The sequence below is a fragment of the Barbatula barbatula genome (assembly GCF_947034865.1).
Source record: "Barbatula barbatula genome assembly, chromosome: 19".
NCBI lineage: Eukaryota > Metazoa > Chordata > Actinopteri > Cypriniformes > Nemacheilidae > Barbatula > Barbatula barbatula.
In genome coordinates, this window is record NC_136782.1 from 10,804,892 (window position 1) to 10,826,357 (window position 21,466).

Below are 21,466 nucleotides of genomic sequence, written 5' to 3' on the forward strand. Positions count from 1 at the left end.
ACTGAGTCGGAAATATTAAAGGCGAGAACAGCTGACCACCCCTGGTTTGAATTGACAGGAGATGGCAAAGAGACACCAAAGTCCTCTGTTTATTAACTGCTTATGAATTCAGATTGTTGAAATTTGGGATCTAGTAAGTCAGGCCCAGATGGAATCTAATAGTTGAAAAATACACAATTCTGCTAAATAGATTGAAGAATAGATTGTTAGATGAATGCATTAATCGAATTAGCCTAAATATTTACTGTCAGACTATTTCAGTTCAGCTGAAGTTTTACGCCATGTTCAGATTCATTGTGACTTTCACACAATAGCAGAGGGTTATCAATCCTTTTTGTTCTGACTTTTTCCCAGGAAAAACAGAATGGTCATATCAGCAGAATTCCAGTGTCACGCGGACACTTCATCCGGTCTTTGGTGAAGAGATTAGTAAGAGTGGGATGAGAAAACAACCAGAGCAGCTAGATTTTTACACACGCACACACGCACGCACGCACGCACACACACACACACACCTAAAAAATACACACACAATAAAAGAATAAATAAATTCCAAAGAATAAATCAATCATTTCATGTAACTTCTGTATTTATTTGTGCACAATGAATGTATACATAGTATACAATGGATTCCAATACAAAAACATAAGTGCCTTTTGCTGCATTAACATCTAGCACTGATGGATGAAACGGTTCAGCAACGAGAACAATACAACTAGTTTACTTTTTTGCAATGTTAATCTTCATACGTTCAGCAGGGAATAGATCTAATACACCTACAACAAAATGAAGACATTGTGGCAGTATGGCTGCATTATGGGAATTGACCTGTAAGACAACATCCATCTCACTTGATAGACTGAACTATAAAAAGCTAATTAAATGTACAAATCAACAAATTACTCCAAGTGTTAAAGACATGACAGGTCTAGTTTTAGTAAAACGTCAAATAATTTGCAGTACCTGGCTGTATCAACATCAAAGAAAAAGATAAACATTTTACAAAAACAACCATAGACCTATATTGTATATGTATAAAGATAGCTGATGTGATAAATTTGTACATGAACTGTTTACCCTTTGTGTACAGTACCATTATAGTGTCATCAAGTTTAATATTTCAGTTTTAAATATTAACATTAATTTGATTCATGTATACATGTGTTTACCGCACAATCTGTTCTCTTCATCACAAGCCAAAGTACTGTTTAGGTTTATTGTAACCACGCAAGATTATGCTAGTTGTACCGCTCAGCTCAGTATACTGTATGAATACAAATCAGTGATAGTGCATGGACCAGTTGCCTTAAAAAATGCATACGATATGCTTCACATTTAGATGAAATCGTTTACATGTACAAACCCACACATTTGCAGCAATTTTGACAAGCTCACTTCATCTACGAACCGCATTACGAGATGCTATTGTATTCTGGTTGTGCCATGACAATCATTATTCATGTACTTGTATACCAGTTTAACAAACTTCATGCGGTCTGCGTTATACGGCTGCCCTTAAAAACATTGTCGAGGTAGGCGATATTTAACTGCACCTTACAACATAAAATGGTAAATCAGTTTGAACATTTTAGACATTTTACATTGTTCCCTTTGGAAAGGTGAGGCACAGGAGGAAACTACGTAACACACAGCTACATATTGACATTTTTTTTGCTCCATAAAACTGGTCACTAGCATGACTGAATGGTACAGAAGTCCAACTCTTGTGGCTTTTTTCTGCTTGAGCACTGGTCTCTAGGTAAATGCATCCCTGTTTGGGTGACGCAGCGCAGAAGACGTCTTTTAAAGCCTTTCCCGCAGGTTTTAGAGCACGGTGACCATTCACCGATGTTCCACATCGGGCAGGGGTCACCGCACAACCTCATTGTGCTGGGCTTCTGGTTGTTGTTGCAACGTGTGGCTGTTTTCCCATCTGAATCCAAACATTGTATTCGTCTGCTCTGGACTCCATTCCCGCATGTAACAGAGCATTTGTTCCAATCGGCGGTAACCCACTTATAAGACGGCGTCTGACTGGCTGGCTTCTTCTGTTCCACTTTATTGTCCTCCAACACGCTATTGTGCGCAGGGTTCCTCTCCTCCTTCTTTAAGATCTTGTCCTGCTTATTTCCAACAGTCACATAGTAAGAATACCTCACACGAGGAGGTGTCATTTTTCCCACCGATAACAATTCCACAGTGAGAGATTCTTTTAGCGGTCTGGTTGCCTGAAGCACCTCCACAGCTGTGCCTGTTCCACTGTAGCGCATCAGGCTTCCCTTCACGATAATGTCCTTTTCTACGGCTGACACCACAAAGTTTCCATTCAGGAGATAGTTGCCGTGGACATTCTTCACTGCTAAGTAGTTGTCATCATTGACCAAACCTTGGTAACCACGCTGCCTTATGTCCACGTTTGCAGCCCCGACTGGTAGAATCACAACAAAGTTATATCCATGTCTGAAAAAAGAGATCACACAGTTATGGAAATATTTAAATATTCTATTGTCAATTACACAACATTTATGTATTTTAAAACCCATATGGCTTATTTTCTTCAGGAGAACACAACAGAAGTAAATCATGAATAGGAATAACATGATGATGAGTAAATCAAATAATAAAAAAAATTACATCAACTATTCGCCTTTATCTTGGTTAAACCCAATATACCGTATGACACTTTCAACTGTCAAACACAAAAGAAGATATTTTGAGAATGTGGTTTTGTGTTCATACAAAGGAAGTCAATGGGGGTCAATGCTGTTTGGTTACCAGCATTCTTCAAAATATCATCTTTTGTGTTTTGAAGAAAAAAGAAAGTCAGGTTTGCAATGACATGGAGTAAGCGACACAATTTTGGGTAACTACACCTTACACATACATGGGTTTCGTGAACATTCCAGACACTTTCTTGCAGTTCTGGTTGTCTCCGCCACATACGCCACACTTGTCAAACTTCACGTCAGAGTTTAGCTTGCTATCACAACCTGCTTTGATGCATTTTCCCTGAACACAGACGGCTGAAGTATGAGGGGAACAAGGCGTCCCGTCCACCACCTGCCACACAGATAACATGTAATATCGCTCTATGGTTATGGCAACTTAAAATGCTCAGAGGTGCAAAGTTATATGAAACCAGAACCAAGTTGAGTATCTCTAGATTTTTCCTATGTTTCAAGAACACCTCAATGGAGCAATGAGTAATTTTCACTTATTCTAAATTACATGCAACAACATTAGTATTGTGTTGTTGATAGATAAATGTGACCCTGGCCCACAAATTGAAATTGAGATTTATTCATAATCTGAAGACTGAATAAATAATAATGTATGGTTTGTTTGGATAGGACAATATAAAGTTGAGATACAGCTATTTGAAAATCTGGAATCCGAGGGTGAAAATCAACAAACATTATTGAGAAAATCACCTTTGAAGTTGTCCATCACAGACGCTGTAGCAGGCCGTTGCTAAGACCTTATTTTGACCTATACAATGTATTGTTACTATTGCTACAAATAGCCCGATGCTTCTTATGACTGGTTTTGTGGTCCAGGGTAACAAATATGAACTGGTTTTCTTTTCAGTATACAAGATCTTCATACATTGCATCTTTTTGTTATTTTGAAACTAAATTTGTTATTTTTGAACCATGGCCAAATAAATGCAAATCCAACACTTTTTTTCATGATAAATCTGTCATTGTGCTCTTTCTGCAATTTTTTGAAAGCTTTGCAATGTGTAAAATCGCTGTCTTGGCTTATTTTTGTAGTCAGAATTGCTGTTGTAAGCTAATGCAGCTGATACAGAGATAACAGGACAAGTAACTCTTAACCACCCCTGCACTCTGTCACTCCACACAGCCATATCTGACAGATAACAACCCACCATTACTTTTAAATGTCTCTTGTTCGCTTTGAAAAGGGGATGTTATTCCTTCCATTAGATAAAGAACTGCACATTCTAACTCTTACCTTAAATTAACCACTGGTTTCGAAACAACTTGGACCTCTGAATAAGTTAAGCAATATTTATTCAAATATCTAAATTTACTTACTTTTGGCGAAAGGACGTAGAAATATCCAGTGCCGTTTGCTCGGCAGATAAGCTTGCATCTGTCCTTAACAGAGACTCCGGAGTATTTAGGGACCCAGACCACAGAGGGACTGAGTCTGTTAGTGTTAAGATTGAAGCCATTAAAGGCTTCACACTGCTCTTCTCGAAAGCTATTGCCTATGAATACATGAGTCGGTATATGATCGAACAAATCAACAAATTAGTCAATGAATCAATTTCCATCTATATTGACTCAACCATGATATTGAAAATATGACCAAAATATATATACAGTTAGTTTACCTGTTTCTTTACATGGATTCAAATTGCAAGAGCGATGCTTCACTCTTAGTCCTTGGCAGTACTTGCCACCATTTGCAGGGACAGGGTTGTTACAATCCCTCTTGGACAGCTGTACCCCTCCACCACATGTACGGGAACATGGACCATAGTGACCCCACCGACCCCACTGACCATCTACCTGCACAAACAGTACACAATACTTACATACAATTTTATGAAATGATGAGCATTGCTTGTCACACATGTTGTGTTCTGAAGGATTTTCCAGCCAGACATCTCCAGAAGACCATACTAGACCACCAACTTTATACAAACTTCAAGTTTTGCTGGTTAACAGTATGTCTATTAGCTAAAACAAGCCTGGACCAGCATAGAAATTCATGCTGGTTCAATCATGTAAAAACAAAAGTGTATCTGTCAGCAGGCTGTGCAAAGTGGTAGTATACTGTAGCTCACCTTAATCGTTGTGATACTTTGCCTATCGGTGCAAGTCCCCAGATAGCACAGCTTGTTGCTTCCACAGTTAGTGCCGTCGGCCCACGGAAAGTGACGGGTCTGACATACCAACTGTCCTTTGGCTTTCCCGGTGCACCAAAGTTTGGAGCAGGGCTGCATGTAAGGGCAGGGCTTAGATCCCGAGCCAAAGGCCAACTCGCATTGACGGGAGAGCGAGTAGGTGACACCTGGAGGGTCCCCAGGAAGGGCCAACAGCTTCTGGGGCTGATCCAACAGACAGTCACCTGGAGAGTAAAGATCTTTGTAGTGCAAAGTATTCCTTGTCTAAATTGTTTATAGGGTACCCTCTGTAAACGGAGTTGAGCATATTGTGTTGTTTTATTCAGACGTCTTATATATTCTTTTATCTTTAGGTGACATCCCTAAGTGCTTTTTCTGTGACGGGTTCCTTCTTCGGAAGTCTATGGATTATTTTTATTTTGCTTAGTTTATGGATTATCCATAAATTGGAAATCCAATAATTAGCAAATCTCAAAATTGTAATGGCAATAATATTTGGCACTGCGCGGTTGCCAATGGAGGGCAGCAAATTATTTTCTCCATAGGAATTCACAATAACAAACTCAAAATACCTGTGTTTTGGGTCATTTTTGACTGTCCACATCGTTCATGAAGGGGGAAAATGTTATTATTGACAGATAAACTGTGATAAAAGTGGCTTGTAAAAGTGGTTTGAATCAGCCGAGCCGGAAGACTCTCTAAAACGCTTAACAAGCCTTTCTGTTGAAGATGAAGAGATCATTATGAAAAAGTATCATGAATTGAAACACATTTACAAGGTTGGAATAAACTGCTGCAGTGAAAGTTTTAGAAGGCAGCTACTGAGAATCAACTGAATTTAAATGATTTATATACTGTAGGTTTACAAAAAGATATTAACATAATATGTACAGTAAGCTTCATATATTAAAGTTTGGTTTTATACAAAAACATGATGATGAATAAATTATGATAGTTTTTAATTTCCAGCTGAACTGTCTCTTTAAAGAAATGACTAAAGAAATTGGGATTGTGTAGTCTTATTGTAAAGCATCTGATGAGTGTGTCGACAGGTTCAGGTTTAACGTACCCAAACAACGACCAGGTGAGTCAAAATTTACTGCTCAAGAACCTTGTCATTAACAATGCAAAGATAGAGTCCTGATTAAACGCACAAAGTGATAAATCTTGCGTTAAGCAAACATATCTGCCTCATATAAGTACGTCATAATGAAACAGCTTAAGCGAATTGCACTGATACTCAGGAGAAGTCAGTCAAACTGAAGATGATTTCCGTGTCCCGATTGATTGGCTATTTGCCGCACGTATCACACTTTCAGGTACACGCCCCTCACAAACTCTGGATCAAGCCGGAGTTGGCAGAAAGTTTAAACTAACGTTGTGCTACAGCTGAACCTTTTCTAAACCAGGTTCACCTCGCTTCGTGAAACAGGCCACTGGTCATTTAACATAGGTACTTTGAGTTTGTCATAGTGAATTGCTATGGAGGAAAATCACTTGCTGCACTAAATCCTTGGTGTCTCGAGTCAAATCTGTGGGCGGGGCTTGTTGATTTGAACTAAATTCCTGCTGTTTCCCAGCCGCACCTTGCTTTAGACGATGACAGCAATCATAATATGCCTGGTTGCATTGCTGGATTGCATTAAACCATGTGATTGCAAACAACCTATTTGGAAATATCAACAAGCCTCATGATATGATTATTCACTCACAAACATACACTTAAAGAAATATGTACTAGAAATATAAAGGAGTATTCCGCGTAGATTTTTTACACTTCTATTTTACATTTTGCACTGCGTTGCGTTAAAGCAATGGAAATGTCCTTAAAGTTAATGGATAATGTCCTAGCACAAAAACGACCAAGTATGTTTGTCCCCCTGCTGTATATTGCTACTTTAAATCTGATCCCTTAACTTGACAGTTCTTCCCTAAATAAAAAAAGATATTTGGAAGAATTACATTTCTTGGCCACCATTGACCACCATAGTAGGAAAATTGACAATGGTGGTTAAAAGTGCCCCTGAACGGTTTGCTTTCCTACATTCTTCAAAATATCTTCTTTTGTGTTCAACAGAATAAAGAAATTTATTTAAAAAGAATCTATGGTAGTCAATGGTGGTCAAGAACTGTTTGGTTACAAGCGTTCTTTCAAATATCTTTCTCTGTGTTCGTCAGAACAAAGACATTCATAAAGATTTGGAACAACTTGAGTGTGAATAAATGAAGATATAATTTTCATTTTTGAATTAGCAGTTTTTGCTATGGTTTTGAGGTTTTTTTTATTTGGTAAATCTATTTCGAGCATATCAATACAGTCTATCCGGTGATACAGTACCATTTTATGCCAAGCAGCAATGCAAGCAGGCATATTATGATTGCTGTCATCGTCCAAAGGTTGAATACTGTACACACACTGTAACCCTTTCTGACAGAGTTCATTTCATCAGAACTAACCATGGCCAGAATCCAGGAAGTCTGTGATGATGGCAGCGCTGCAGACGGACCAGGGACTGATGTGGTCAATCTGGATCAGTGTGGGGGACATCATATGGTTGTCCTTCAACTTTCCAAACACCTCTTCACAAGCTTTAACATTGTCGTGTGGAATACTGAAGACGTGACCTGCAGAAGAGCCAAAATATGGTAAACCATTCTTGCTTTAAGATGTTAGGTGTGACTAACATACAACTACGCATAAACAAATGAATAGGCCTGCACAGGCCATATAAAGATGGCACTGATGGACCACTCCTAGCATGAAGGGTTCTTTCAGCATCTGCTAATGTTTTCCCATCTGTCTTTTATTACAATCTTGTTTTTACAAGGTTCAAAAGATGAGGAAAGCTCTGATTGCAGTTGTCATTGTTTTAGTGATTAATAATAAGGCCTTGACAGGATTTTTGTATGAAACAGCTGGCACTTAGAGCAAACAATAGTCATGTTTAAGGAACAAAAGTCAGAGATAGAGTTTCAGTAAGACGCCTCTGTCAAAATTCCATCGGACTGAAGGATTAAGCTGAATTACAACAGAGACGGAGTCTCACGGTGGGCACTGAGCAGAGACCTCAGCAGGTCAAGATCGTGGCCAATGTTTTTTTCTAGGTTCACGGGTTACAGGTCCAGCTTTTTTTTTATTAGTATCTCAGGAAAAGGTTTGATTAGAGTTCTCACCTAATTCATGTGCGGTTGTGAAGGCTGATGGGAGTCCATCATCCTCAATAACTGAGCAGCTCCTCTTAGGGTCACACATGGTGCCAACATCAGCCATACCCAGAGTGTCACATGTAGTGGCCCCACACAGATCCTGTGAGAGAGAAAGATCATGTTGTGAAACCTGTGATGATATTTATGAAACAATGTGACAATGACATCAAGAGCTTCTGGAGAAGCTAATCACCTTTTTAAGAATGGGGAAAAAGCCATATACATGTAATGACATATTTTTGGGTTACTATACCTTTTAACTTGCAATATTTCAGCACTTCAGGCCTTAACACGGTTTTAAAATGTGATTAGATCTGATCCTTAAGCTCTTAAGTATGTGTTTAAACTTCTGTCTATTTCCAATTTATTACACGCACATACGCCATTCACATAATGGGAAGTCCAGGGTTGCGCTGACCAGTGAGGGTGGCCAAGAATGCTTGTAAACAGCTGTAGTTACGACATGGTTAATAGGACAGATGGACTTATAGAGCATCATAGTGCGGCCACCTGGGGCCATTAGGGTTAACATTTGGAAAGTCTGAATTCATTCCAACATCGTCTTAAGCATAGATGGCTCCACTTTCACATACAGTTCAGGAGGGGTTTAAGATGAGCTGACTTTGAGAGGACTAGATGGATGATTTTTTAGTATGTACTGTATGCAACAATGTGTGCACTTTAATGTTTAATTCCCTTAAACATATATGTACTCAAAAGGTTTAGCTAAAATAAAAACAGCTTGCAGTATTTTTTAATTGCTAAAAAAAAGGCATTGAAGAAAAACATAACAGGTGCAGCGCAGGTACATGTACAGGGGACATCGCTTTAACAAAGGCTGCCTTGGATCATTTCTGTTTTAGACTGTAATAGATTCAGTATGTTGGCAGAACCTCGTGAAAGTCCTCTCAAGTTTCTAGTGATGTAATGGTGCACATTAAAGTTTACTCTGGAATCAGGGCAGTGAAGCAAAGTACATTTTCATTTGGGGGCGCTCCCCAGCCATGACATATTTCCTCAAATGTTTCACTATGTTTGTCCAGATGTTATGTCATGTAGGTGTACGGAGTGCTTGTACTCGGACCAAACTAAGATCGCCGAAACAAATGCGCATGAAACCTTGGACACCTATTAGGAAAAGCTGTGTCAGATATTCGAGCAGCGTCCTTTTCTTACCTGTTTTGTAAATAAAATCGCCGTGTCCCAGTATTCTGGGTGCTTGTCGTTGACCTTGTTTAGCTTCTTCTGCCAGGTGCAGAAATTGCGCAATGTTAGCGCCGCGTTACTGGATACCTTGGGTCCTTTCTCAGCCTCATTAATCACCATAAGCTTTACAACCACTATGCTGATAGAGTTCAAGATACTGGGGTGTTTGTACAGCTTTGCAGTGACAGACATAAGGGTCAAAAGATAATGCTTGAGGTCGTCCCCGTGGAACTTTGCCATAGATTCATCGGCAACAACCAGGACCTCGACGTATCTTGGTATAGACGCAAATCGTTTTGATCGACTCAAAGTTTCTGTTATATTCATTGTATGTCCCTTTAAATGTTTGTACTTTTCTAATGACTCCACAACGCCCTGGTTTGAACTAGATTTCACTCCGCACCGAGATGTTGCGTTTGCAGTGACATTTCGTCTGCGGATGATGTGCGTCTCTCCAGCATCTTCCGAGTTCAGTCCCGCTGGTGTATTGACCGACGTCCGCTCGATGAAGTACTCCATCTCGCGAAAAGAAAACGCTCCTCGGACTCCTCGACAGAGATTTAAAGCTGCGTATGAATTATTGTCTGAATTGATTTCACCGGAGTAAAAGCATCCTTTGAAGTCAGGTCCTTGAAAAGCATTTGAAGATGATGTGTCATGAAATGTACCCTCGTGAGCAAGAAAACGGGAGTCAGGCAGAAGACTGAGATAAAATTCCTGATTAAAAGCGTTTATTTTGTAAACCAAAAGTCCTTTGCTGAGTTTCTCCGAGAATTTGGTGAGATGCCTTGGGAAATTCTCACGGTCAAGTCGCACAGGTTCACAAAAGTCAGTTTCCATACAAAGGTATGTTTTCGTCAAAAACAGCATGTTTAAGAGAGAAACGAAGAAAAATTTGAAGAACGGCATCTTTGTTGGAAGTGGTGATGAAATATCCTTCAAAGTGTCACACCGTGATGCTCTGGATCACAGCTCTGTTAATCCGTCATGTGAATTAAGGGTTGCCACTATTTTTCCACCGCCATGGTATTCCTCTCTGTGCAAACCAATTTTACTTTTTTACTTTTTTGACTCATATGTAAGCATTGCAGATTGTGGTGAGAGTTTTTGTAGGGTTCAGATAAGAGCTCATGGTTCATGTTGTACACCGTAGCCACTTCTGGCTCTCTAAATACGAGCATCAAGCCAGGCTCGCTTCAGAGGTTACCTCCCACTCAATAGAAATGTGCAGATTACTCAGCAAATGAGGTGAAGAATGTGAGTTGCATTTATTCCTCGTTATTTTATTTATCCCAATTCTTCACGTCTTGTAAATGATTTAAATTATTTTTATAGTTTTTTAATTAAATAACTGCACTCGCATTGAATAGGACTGATCGTTGCCACTTTCCCACCATTTCTTCAATTGTCGAGGATTCATTTTTGTAATTTCCCAAATATTTGGACTACTGTATCTTTTTTGCACTCCTACAGAGAAGAGGTGGAATAAGTGTATACAACGCAAGACACACAATTTTCACGATATAGATGACATAACAACAAACGACAAGGTGATTCAATGTGATTTATTATTCTTGAGATCGTGGGAGGTATTCGGTCTATAATAGAAGAATAGCACTATTGTACTTTCACGGATAGTTAAAGCTGTAAAAAATAGCAATTCATCTATTCGTGTGAGGTCTTTCATAACTTCGATGATCCTGAAAGGATTAACATCGCTTATCATCGTTTAAATGATATTGTTAAATGAATGCAAAAGTGTCATCGAAAAAATGTTATTCAACAACTTCAACAGAATCATATTTTAAATGCAATGTTTAATAGAATAGTCAAATAGTCAATACTTTTATATTGAAGAAAACATTTAAAGATTTTAATGAGATAAAGCATATACACAAAAATAAAGGTGCTCAAAACACTCTTCACAGCGATGCAGAAGAACCATTTTTGGTTCCACAGTTAATGGAACCAACATGCTTTTCTATGGCACCAAAGAACCATTATGCATTTGGCGCTTTTATCCAAAGTGACTAACACAGCATTTAGACTAAGCATTGTATCAGTTAAAATTAACCGTAGAATTATGTGATTAACTGTGAAGTTATACGATTTACACCATATCCTAGCAACAAAGGAGACAGCAGGCATTGAAGCTATACACTGAAGTGCAACAGTGAGCAGAGATATGAAGTGTGCCTGCAGAGACTGTAGATAGGGTCAGGTGTAAAGGTTGCATATATTTGAATCCACCTGCTTGGACAGACAAATCATGCAAAATGTGAGAAACTGTGTCACACAAGAACTGCAGTACAATCAGCCTCAAAACGTAACCCCCTGAATGCATCTGCATATCATTCAAATGTTACAATTGACAGCATTTGCATTTAATTTACTGTCAATTGTCTTACTTTCACATTCATGTCTTTGTAGCTTTAAAACATTCGAACGTGAAATCTCTCCAGCTATTTCTTCACTCTTTCTGTTGTACCAGATTCACTGCACAAACAAACTCATTTATCAACTGACTTATCAACAACGGACATGATTGTATTGCTAGCTGATGTCATTGTCTAGGTGAACAATCTGTTCCAGGCTTGTTGGATGTGATTGAAATGATTAAAGAGTAGAGAGATGAGTTCATACTCTATTACTTCCACCAGCTACATTTCCATGTACCAGGTTGTAAAGGTTGCAGTCATTAACGGTTATAGCTCCAGCTAGGCACCGTACCGTATAATACTTTTACTCATCTGCACCCCTTTTTTTGAAAGTGATGCTCTGTTTCAGTCATTTTGACATAAACACAGTGTGCCGCATCAAAATGTGCCATTATAGAGTCTGTATGGCAAAGAAAATGTAATCACATGACATTTTTGTCATGTCATTTTTAGCAAATTTGTTGACCAAGAAACATCCTGCCATGCTGGTTTCCATATTGCTCTTGGATGCTGTAGAGTCCTTACAATTTCCCCAGTCCCTCATTGTGTCAGAGGTTCTTGGTCTCCTGAATTTTTGGAAGCTCTATGGAAGCAACACATACAGTGGGCAACACCTGCTGTGAATTGTTGCATGAAATGCCAGATGATCCATATATAGAACATTGCAGGTAAATTGCCCTTGCCCACAGCAGAACAGCAGTCACATCCCATAATAATGACGAGGAGCCTGTGATCACTTTAACTCTGTTAGAAAGCACACCAGCCTTGATGTCCGTCGCCTTGGGTGTACGCCAAACACGTACTGTATATTTTTGCTCCTCGACTAATTGACAAAATAATAGAGATATCATTTAAGATGGTAAATGCTGTTGTATAAGGTCATGCTTGGTGGAGTTCAACAAATGCAGTAAAAGAAAATACTTTGCATTAATAATACAGATCATAAAATGTAAACTGTATTCTACAAATTAATAATTTGATATGTCCACTTGCTGTGACATCCACATATTTAAAGGCAATTAGTTCGAGTTTATTGTGAACATAACCTTAAAAAAACTATTATTATAAATATATAATGTCTTATATTCACATTCACGTGCTTATTTTTACCTTAACTAAAATGTTTGTTGCCCACTGTATGAGTTTTGCTTTAAAATAATTTAAAATACTTTAACTAAATCATAGTCGCCCTCTAGTGTCGTAAAAAGCATCCATAAACCACGCTGCAAAGTAGGCTATTTTGTGTGCGTGTACGCATTCATATATATATATATAACATTTTACCGCCACCTTATGGAGATGTTCCATTTTTATATTCTGACCGGTTACTCCCCTATAGTTTTTATTATTTAAATAATAATATTTATATTTAATAATTAGATAGCTGATACTTTTATCCAAACTCAATTATACAATCATATTCTTTTAGCAACCTAGAGCTACATGCCTTCAAATGACAGGCGCAGGTTTGGACCCACAGACTTTGGCTCAGATTGTTAGCCACTAAAATAACGACTTATAAAATGTACTTATTTATTTCAGCTAAAGATCTCTGGCCTTATACGATGTTTGAGGAACATATTATACTAAAGCCAACGTGCACGTATCCACTACTATTACAAAGTAACCGTATTTAGGAAGGGGTGTGCGCTCCGGTTTTATTGGACAAACCCGATCCAGACGTTTTTCACGAGCGCGCAGTGGGTGGAGAGAATGCAGCACGCTGGATATCAAAAATAAACCTCTCATTTCTCGAGTATAAATACCAGAGACACAATCCAGAGACAGTACCGTGGACTTAACACCGCACAATAATTGGCTCCGATTTAAAATTCATTTTAGATTGAACTTTATTTATACAAGCAGCAGGGTACACGAAAAATTACTATCGCAAAAGGGTCGATTCAGTGAAGGAATGTGCTTTTATCAAAGTTTGTCCAAGCAATAATTTCTGTTTAAAATAGCAATAAGTTACAATGTGGTCGTGTTGGGTTATAGCCTCCCTAATATTTAGCCTCGTCACTAAAACGTTGTCTCACTCATTCGAGACTGAGGACATTACACCTGTACGGTTAACGGGACGGACCGGTGGACGTGTGGCCAGGAGAAGTGAAGAACAGCCGAGCTTCAGACTCACGGCTTTCGGCAGGAACTTCACTCTGAATCTGACACCGGACAGCACGTTTATATCACCAGCACTGAAGGTCTATCGCATAAAAGCCACAGCGCAGTCTTCCTTCAGCAACCTGACAGATTTGTATAAATCCTTAAATCAATCCGAGGAATCTGGGAGCGATTTAACAGACTGTTTTTACACCGGGGCTGTTGATTCCAACGAGGACTCTGTCGTCTCCGTCAGTCTCTGTCACGGGGTTTTGGGATCATTTATAACGGATGGTAGTGAATATCTCATCGAGCCTAAACGCCTCGGCTTGGGGAAATACGGAAAACTCACCGAACAGTTGCATGTCATTAAAAGAAGGCGTTTTACAAAGTCTCATCAGGTATCTGAACCGCTGTCGGATATCAGAGAAGACCAAGAACAGCTGATGTATGATACAGATAGGATGGCATCCAGGAGTAAACGCTTTGTTTCGGCGCCCAGGTTTATCGAGACCTTGGTGGTCGCAGACGCCTCCCTGACACATTTCTATGGAGATGAGATTAAGGTAAATGCAAAAACCTGAAAAAAGTTATTAGATGTTGGCTGAGATTTACTTCGCTAATAGTACGCATAATAAAATTACATCCTTAAAAGAGTCCTTCAAAACTTAAAATTCTGTCATCCTTTTCATGCCCTCTGGTCATTTCAAACCTGTATGACTTTCTTCCTTCCGCAGAACACAAAATAAGATATTTTGAAGAATATCATTATTCTGTGCGGTTTTGTTACCAATATTTTTCAAACTATCTTCTTTTGTCATTTTGAAGGTGAACTACTCCTTTAATAAAAAGGCCCCTTAATACGTTCATGTAGCTGAGCTCATTGTGTTGGTGAGTGAAATGAGTGGATGTAAATATAAAATCACTTTAAATCATATTAATATCACAGTCTATTGGAAACCTATTTCCAGGAAAAAACGGATGCCTAGATAAAACTGTGTGTTCGGTGTTTGTCAGCTATATGAGAGACATGCCTCCAGGGAGATGTCAAAATAATAAAAAGCTACAGTAATGACTCACAATTCGAACGAACAGCCCTGATCTTCTCACTCACATGTGGAACACCACCCCCTGAAATTCTCTTTTATGGAGTCATCGAAAAACCACCGATCGGAAATGTCAGGAGTGTGAATAAATGAACAGATAGCAGATAGCAGATGTCGGCATTGGGATCCAAATCTCCTATAATTTGCAGCTCTGGAAACACAATTCTTTGTACGTCATAGAGGACCTCCGGTGGCTGTCGTTCCTTTGCCAGCACTATTCAACGAACAAACCGCATATTTGTGTGGAGTCGACAGAAAAATATGCTGAATGAAATGAATATCTGGTTGTATTCACCATTTTATCCATTTGCTTTAACCCATTGGGTACATCGGTAAGAGTAAATATATAAAACAACTGCCCCCAGACATTTATTTGTTCCTGAAAGTAAAATCTCTTGTTCTGTTATAAGTTTCTTGTTTTTTAATTCTTACACGAATTAGAGTGAATGAAATTGCACTCCGAATGAGATGTGCTGCCAAGATATCGTGTTTTTACACTTAACATTCCACTACAGTTGCAAATGGTGATCCACTCATGGTTTTTCTCCTCAGCACTACCTTTTGACCCTGATTTCAGTGGCTGCTCAGATTTACAAACATCCCAGCATTAAGAACTCCATCAACATAGTGCTTGTGAAGATGCTGATTGTGGAGGATGAGGAGATCGGACCATCCGTCTCCACCAACGGGGGCGTCACGCTGCGCAACTTTTGTGCCTGGCAACAGCTCTTCAACCCACCCAGCCACAGGCATCCCGAGCACTACGACACCGCCATACTTTTTACTAGAGAGGTGAGCGATGATATGTTATGGAGTATTATGTATTTCAGGGTCATGCTTTGGGGCCCAAAATAGTGCGGCGATATCCATTTATGGCTTCTATTTTCATATCTACGACGAAACTTAATATCTTGGGATTCCAGACATTATCTGAATTTCAAGTTGCTACAAATAAGGTTTTGCTTCTGATATACTTCTGAATATGGAATTTTGCATCTGTAGCTTGAATCAACATCTCCAAAAGTGAGCTGTGGGGTCGTTTTAGAGCATTTTAAAAGTGAAAATAGAAGCCCGCAGCTCCTCTGAAAGAAGCACATATGTGAGTCAAAGCTCTTTGGCTCTGCAAGGTCCAGATGTGCATTGAATCATGCGTGTTTTGTGGTCTGTCTTTTGCTTTGGAAACATTTGTCTCAGTCTCTGATCGCTGGGCAAAGGATGGAAAAGACTCAAGGCGTGTTTCTAAGATACGTTTCAGACGCCACACTTTTTCTCACTTCATAGGTTTTCCGACAGACAAAATAATTGGCTACGATTTTACGATAGAAACACTGTCAAATTATGTTTATCTCCCATACAGTTAACCAGAACGAGCTACGTTTCTGAAACTGCCATCTTATTTTTTATTTATTCTAAACCTCCCTCAAGGATATCTGTGGACATCATAGCTGTGACACGATGGGCGTAGCCGACGTGGGGACCATGTGTGATAGCAAAAGGAGCTGTTCTGTTATTGAAGACAATGGCCTTCAGGCTGCTTTCACAACCGCCCATGAGCTAGGTGTGGATATCTTCTGATGAGCTCACGCCCAAGTTATTATTAGTTATGGTTAACCTTGATTTGCCCTTCACTCTTTTAACTGTCAATGTTGTCTTTATTTTCAGGTCATGTTCTGAGCATGCCTCATGATGACGACAAGAACTGCGAGCAGCTTTTTGGACATCTAGGAGAGGATCATGTCATGGCTCCTGTGTTCACCCAGTTGCAAAAGACTTCTCCTTGGTCCCCCTGCAGCGCTTTGTACGTCACCGAGTTTTTCGACAATGGATATGGTATGCACGACCTTCTCACTTTCTTTTAATTGTTACTTATTTATAATGGCTTCAATGTGTGTTTTATATTTAGTATGTAGAACAGATGACAGAATGGTTAAATATGGGTCTCGGGGAGTACACAAACTTATAAAACAAAAAACCCCGCTTTTAATTCATTATAAGTTGCTTTGGATCAAAGAGGTGACGTAAATGTAAATAAACTATTAAACTTTCTGCAAAACTAATGAATTGAACGTCTTCATCATCTTTTGCTAGCTTGTAATTATGTAAATATTTGTAGTTCCTGTCCTTTGAGTTACAAAAAAAGCATTCTTGTCACGTCATTCCAACTCGTAAAAATGAAATATAACAAATATTTGGTCTTTACACTGGGCCATGTTGCGTTTGTCTCACACGTTTCCTTATTTAACTGAAGTATCATTGATGTGGGCAGTTCCCCACGTGCATTTTTGTTGCTCATGTTTCCCGTCGCAGCACACTCCCCCAGATGTGCATTCCTGCAAGTCTCTCTAAATGTCGGCTGCAGGAGCCAAACGTTCCTACTGTTATACAATCCTTTGATTCTGTGATTTACTGCTCTCGAACTCTTGCTCTGGATAATAACAGGAGACTGCTTGCTGGACACCCCAGAGAAGATGGTGGCCCTGCCTACCGAGCTGCCGGGCGTAACTTACAGTTTGGATCGCCAGTGCCAGCAGCTATTTGGAGAGGAGTTTTCACATTGTCCCAATGCTTCAGCTGGCGAGGTGTGCAGACAGCTTTGGTGTCAGCAGGAAGGCCAATCTGTGTGCACAACCAGGAATGGCAGTCTACCCTGGGCGGACGGCACAGGCTGTGCCCCTAACAGGACGTGTCTGAACGGCATATGCATGTCTTCTGAAGAAGTCATGAAGCCTAAGGTATATCAGATTGGTTGATTATATCTTCCAATAAATTGTTTTTTGTGATTTTTTTAACATTCCTTCAGTGGTTTCAAAACATGATCTGTTCACTTAATAATAATCTGTATGAAGAATGTAAATATAAATTGAATTCAGAGCATGAGTCAGAGTATGGTTAAAATATGTTAAAAAAACTGTCATCATTATTGCTGAATACACATCGCAACTTTAAGATTTTGGGATGTTAATGATTTTGTGTGCTTTGGGCTCAGGCAGCTGTGGATGGAGGCTGGGGTGAATGGGGACCATGGCAACCCTGTTCCAGATCATGTGGAGGAGGAGTGATGTTCTCCTATCGAGAGTGCAACCACCCATCTCCTCAAAATGGTGGAAAATACTGTCTGGGCCAAAGAGTGAATTACCAGTCCTGCAATACACGAGCCTGTGAAAATAACCGAGGTGAGTTGTTTTCGTCAATTTCTGATGCCTTTGAGACATTTCACATTGGACCATCATTAATAGTCATTTTATTTTCTATTATTGTAGGGAAAAGTTTCAGAGAGGAGCAGTGTGAGAAGTACAACAATCCCAGTCACTTTGATGTAAACGGAAATGTGAAGCAGTGGATACCAAAATATGCTGGGGTATCTCTGAGGGACAGATGTAAACTCTTCTGCCGGGCGAGAGGCAGCAGTGAATTCAGAGTGTTTGAATCGAAAGTACGTAGCAGAATACTTTCTAAAATGTAAAGTATGTTCATAGTTGCTGAAAGGTTCAGTGTATTAAATTTAGCAGCATCTAGTGGTGAGGTTACATATTGCAACTAAAGGTCACTCCACACATCCCTTTCAAGGCACTACAGAAGTCGTGACGTTTTTTTTCGTTCACAAGACTTTATGTGTGTCATTTTTACAAAACAAGCTCTGTAAAGAAGATTGTCCGTAGAAACAACATAGTGAATTCCATGCAAGGGGACCCATGGTGTATGTAGGTAGAAATAGCTCATTCTAAGGTAATAAAACACAATGCTTCTTTATGTAAGGTCTTAATACACATCTGAAGACATAGTTATGTACATTATATTGAATTTCTGTAGATCCTTCAAAATATTACACACAGCATCTTTAGTGAAAATAATACAAGTCTAAAGAAATAGTATTTATTATTTGGTTATTGTTACTGCAGCTTTGCATTCAGCACTGCATTTTGTTTGATTGTAGGTAATCGATGGAACTCCATGCGGTCCAGACACTACATCATTTTGTGTGCAAGGCCAGTGCATCAAAGCCGGCTGTGACCTGGAGATCGACTCTAGTAAGAAGCTGGACAAATGTGGCGTGTGTGGTGGAAATGGGCTGAGCTGCAGGATGATATCCGGCTCGTTCAACAAATTCATGTAAGCATTTACTTTTGTCTTAACTGTACTCTCTTAAAGTGGTTGTGTCCACAATTAACACATTATTTCTTTAGCCACGGATATAGAGACATTGTGACGATTCCAAGCGGTGCCACTAACATTAACATCAAACAACAGAGCCACGGGAGCATACCGCATGACGGACAGTACTTGGCCATATGGAGGGAAAATGGTGAATACATCCTAAACGGCAACTTCTCAGTATCCACAGTGGAGCAGTATATTCCGGTTCTTGGAGCTGTGCTGAAGTACAGCGGATCGTCCAGCACGCTAGAGAGAATCCAGAGCTTCCGCCAGCTCCGGGAACCAATCACCATACAGCTCCTTTCCACCGCTGGGGAATCCATCCCACCGAAGGTCAAGTACACATTCTACATCCCTAAAACCATGTCTTTCAACAAACTGAAAGAAAAGAAGCCTGCTGGTAAATTTATCCATCCTTTCGGCATCCCACAGTGGGTCGCAGGAGAGTGGTCTGAATGTTCCAAAACCTGCGGCGCGGGATGGTCCAGGAGGAACGTGGAATGTAAGGACAACGCTGGTTACTATTTAAATCAATGCAATAAAGATCTCAGGCCTTCAGATATTAGGCCATGCGCAGATCTTCCATGTCCCATATGGCAGATGGGACCTTGGTCATCATGCTCACAGACTTGTGGCTATGGGGAACGATACCGGAATGTCCTCTGCATCGATTACACCGGGAAAACTGTAGAACCAGAGAGCTGTGACCCGTCTAAGATGCCAGAGTCAGTATCTGAAAAATGTTTTTATCAGGAATGTTGATAACATCATTGAAGTTTTAAAGGTGATAAGAAGTTCCTGTGAAATGAAAAACAGAGTAGATGTTGACCGTGCTTCAGGTTGGGGCAGGAAATGTTTAGCTTTAGAAGAGTGAACACGGTTGTAAAATAATAAATGGTTTGATCACTTCAGCTTTGTTTTCCAAATGTATGCATATATTTATAACCACTATTGAAGTTTTAGCTAATAGAAATCTACCTCAGCAAGCCATACTTTATTGCCATTTTTCTACTTTCTCCAAATTACTTTGAACAGAGTATTACTGTTCTTCAAAAGTTAGGCAGATTCTATTAACAAAGTTTTGTTGATATAATTCATATTTAATAATAACAGATAATATGTAAAGCTCAGAAGTTTATAACATTCCTTTAAGATAGAAATAATTTAGTTTTTTTGTATAGTTTCTTTATTATGTTAGAAACACCCTCTGTCTAAAACTGAGGAAAACAAATGAAATCAGATAATCAAGGTGCTAATAACTTATTTTATTGATTTGGATCGTGTCTAGGCTATTTTTTTGCAATCACCTGCTAATTTGGACATTAATAATCACAAATAAGGTTTAATCTAGTTTAGGAAATATTTGTAACATAATGTGTGTCTATTCAGAAAGTTAAATAAGCTTTACCGTTGTTGTTCTTTGTATAAAACACTGTTTACTTCAAAAGTGCACATAGCAAACTGTGAGTTGCTCTGTGAATTAAAGATTTAAAGATTTTTCCATGCAGTTTTCAGACCTTGCAGGGTCCTGCTCTTCTTTCTTTTGTAGTTTTATAGATGTTTGTTAGCGCTTTGAACGTGAAAATGAGCTCAAACATTGCAGCATGAAACAAATGTCTAATAGGTTGGATGCAAATAACTTAGTCCCTGATTACTTATATGAAATGCACCTGTAAGTTTTTAATTGATTGTATATGAATGTTAATATGGCATTAATCATTCCGGTTTTTGTACATTTCAAATATCAATCATATTACGACAAACATGTTATCCCTTCAATGAAGGACTTTTCTGTGCTACTTCATTGTAAAGCTATTTATTTTTGTAAAGTTTTTAGTGTCTTCAAGTGAATACATTATGCAATGTTTTTACAACATGCTGCTTTTCCTTTCGCATCATTTCATTAAAGAAATGTTTGAATATATAACAAAATAGTCTTTTACCAGTTTTATTTAACTGTTAAAACAAATGTTGAAACAGTGTTTGCATTTACACTGTAACAGCTTGATGACCGGCTTTGAATAAAAGTGTTTCTAAATGTTGTGGATTGTGTTAAGTGCAAATAACAATTACTTGAAAATGGATTAAAGTTGAGTTAGTTATAAAATTCTACTCCAAGGAATTCTGGCTGACCTGGCTGTATTTGTTCTTGTTGAGCCCAGAAGCACGGAGATGTCGTGTTCAATTAAGGTCCTGACCGGGAAGGCAGGGAGCTTTAATTTGCAAAGCTGAGCTGAAGACAGTCTTTAATTCAACCCGGGATGTCACAAGAGATGTGCGGCTAAGATTGTGGAGTCTGTGGAGTGAAATGAGCGGTAAACTAGTCTGCAAAGCAGTAACAGAGAAAGCCACAAGACTACACCCAGAGATGCTGT

The 21,466-nt window shown here is 39.1% G+C and overlaps 2 protein-coding genes across 2 annotated transcripts; one reads left to right on the forward strand and one right to left on the reverse strand.

Moving 5' to 3' along the window:
- Window positions 1-574: 574 nt before the first annotated feature.
- Window positions 575-10,450, reverse strand: adamts15b (ADAM metallopeptidase with thrombospondin type 1 motif, 15b). The gene is made up of 8 exons (XM_079481055.1): window positions 9,260-10,450; window positions 8,051-8,183; window positions 7,334-7,501; window positions 4,817-5,100; window positions 4,361-4,538; window positions 4,059-4,234; window positions 2,885-3,060; window positions 575-2,460 (listed from the first exon to the last, which is right to left on the reverse strand). Exons 1-8 carry the CDS (start codon window positions 10,196-10,198, stop codon window positions 1,692-1,694), a joined length of 2,823 nt encoding a protein of 940 aa, XP_079337181.1. The 5' UTR covers window positions 10,199-10,450; the 3' UTR covers window positions 575-1,691.
- Window positions 10,451-13,473: 3,023 nt separating this feature from the next.
- On the forward strand, window positions 13,474-21,136 carry LOC306908430 (A disintegrin and metalloproteinase with thrombospondin motifs 8). Its single transcript, XM_079481290.1, has 9 exons — window positions 13,474-14,396; window positions 15,489-15,728; window positions 16,362-16,494; window positions 16,599-16,766; window positions 17,376-17,668; window positions 17,923-18,109; window positions 18,197-18,369; window positions 18,871-19,046; window positions 19,121-21,136. Exons 1-9 carry the CDS (start codon window positions 13,704-13,706, stop codon window positions 19,851-19,853), a joined length of 2,796 nt encoding a protein of 931 aa, XP_079337416.1. The 5' UTR covers window positions 13,474-13,703; the 3' UTR covers window positions 19,854-21,136.
- Window positions 21,137-21,466: the final 330 nt, after the last annotated feature.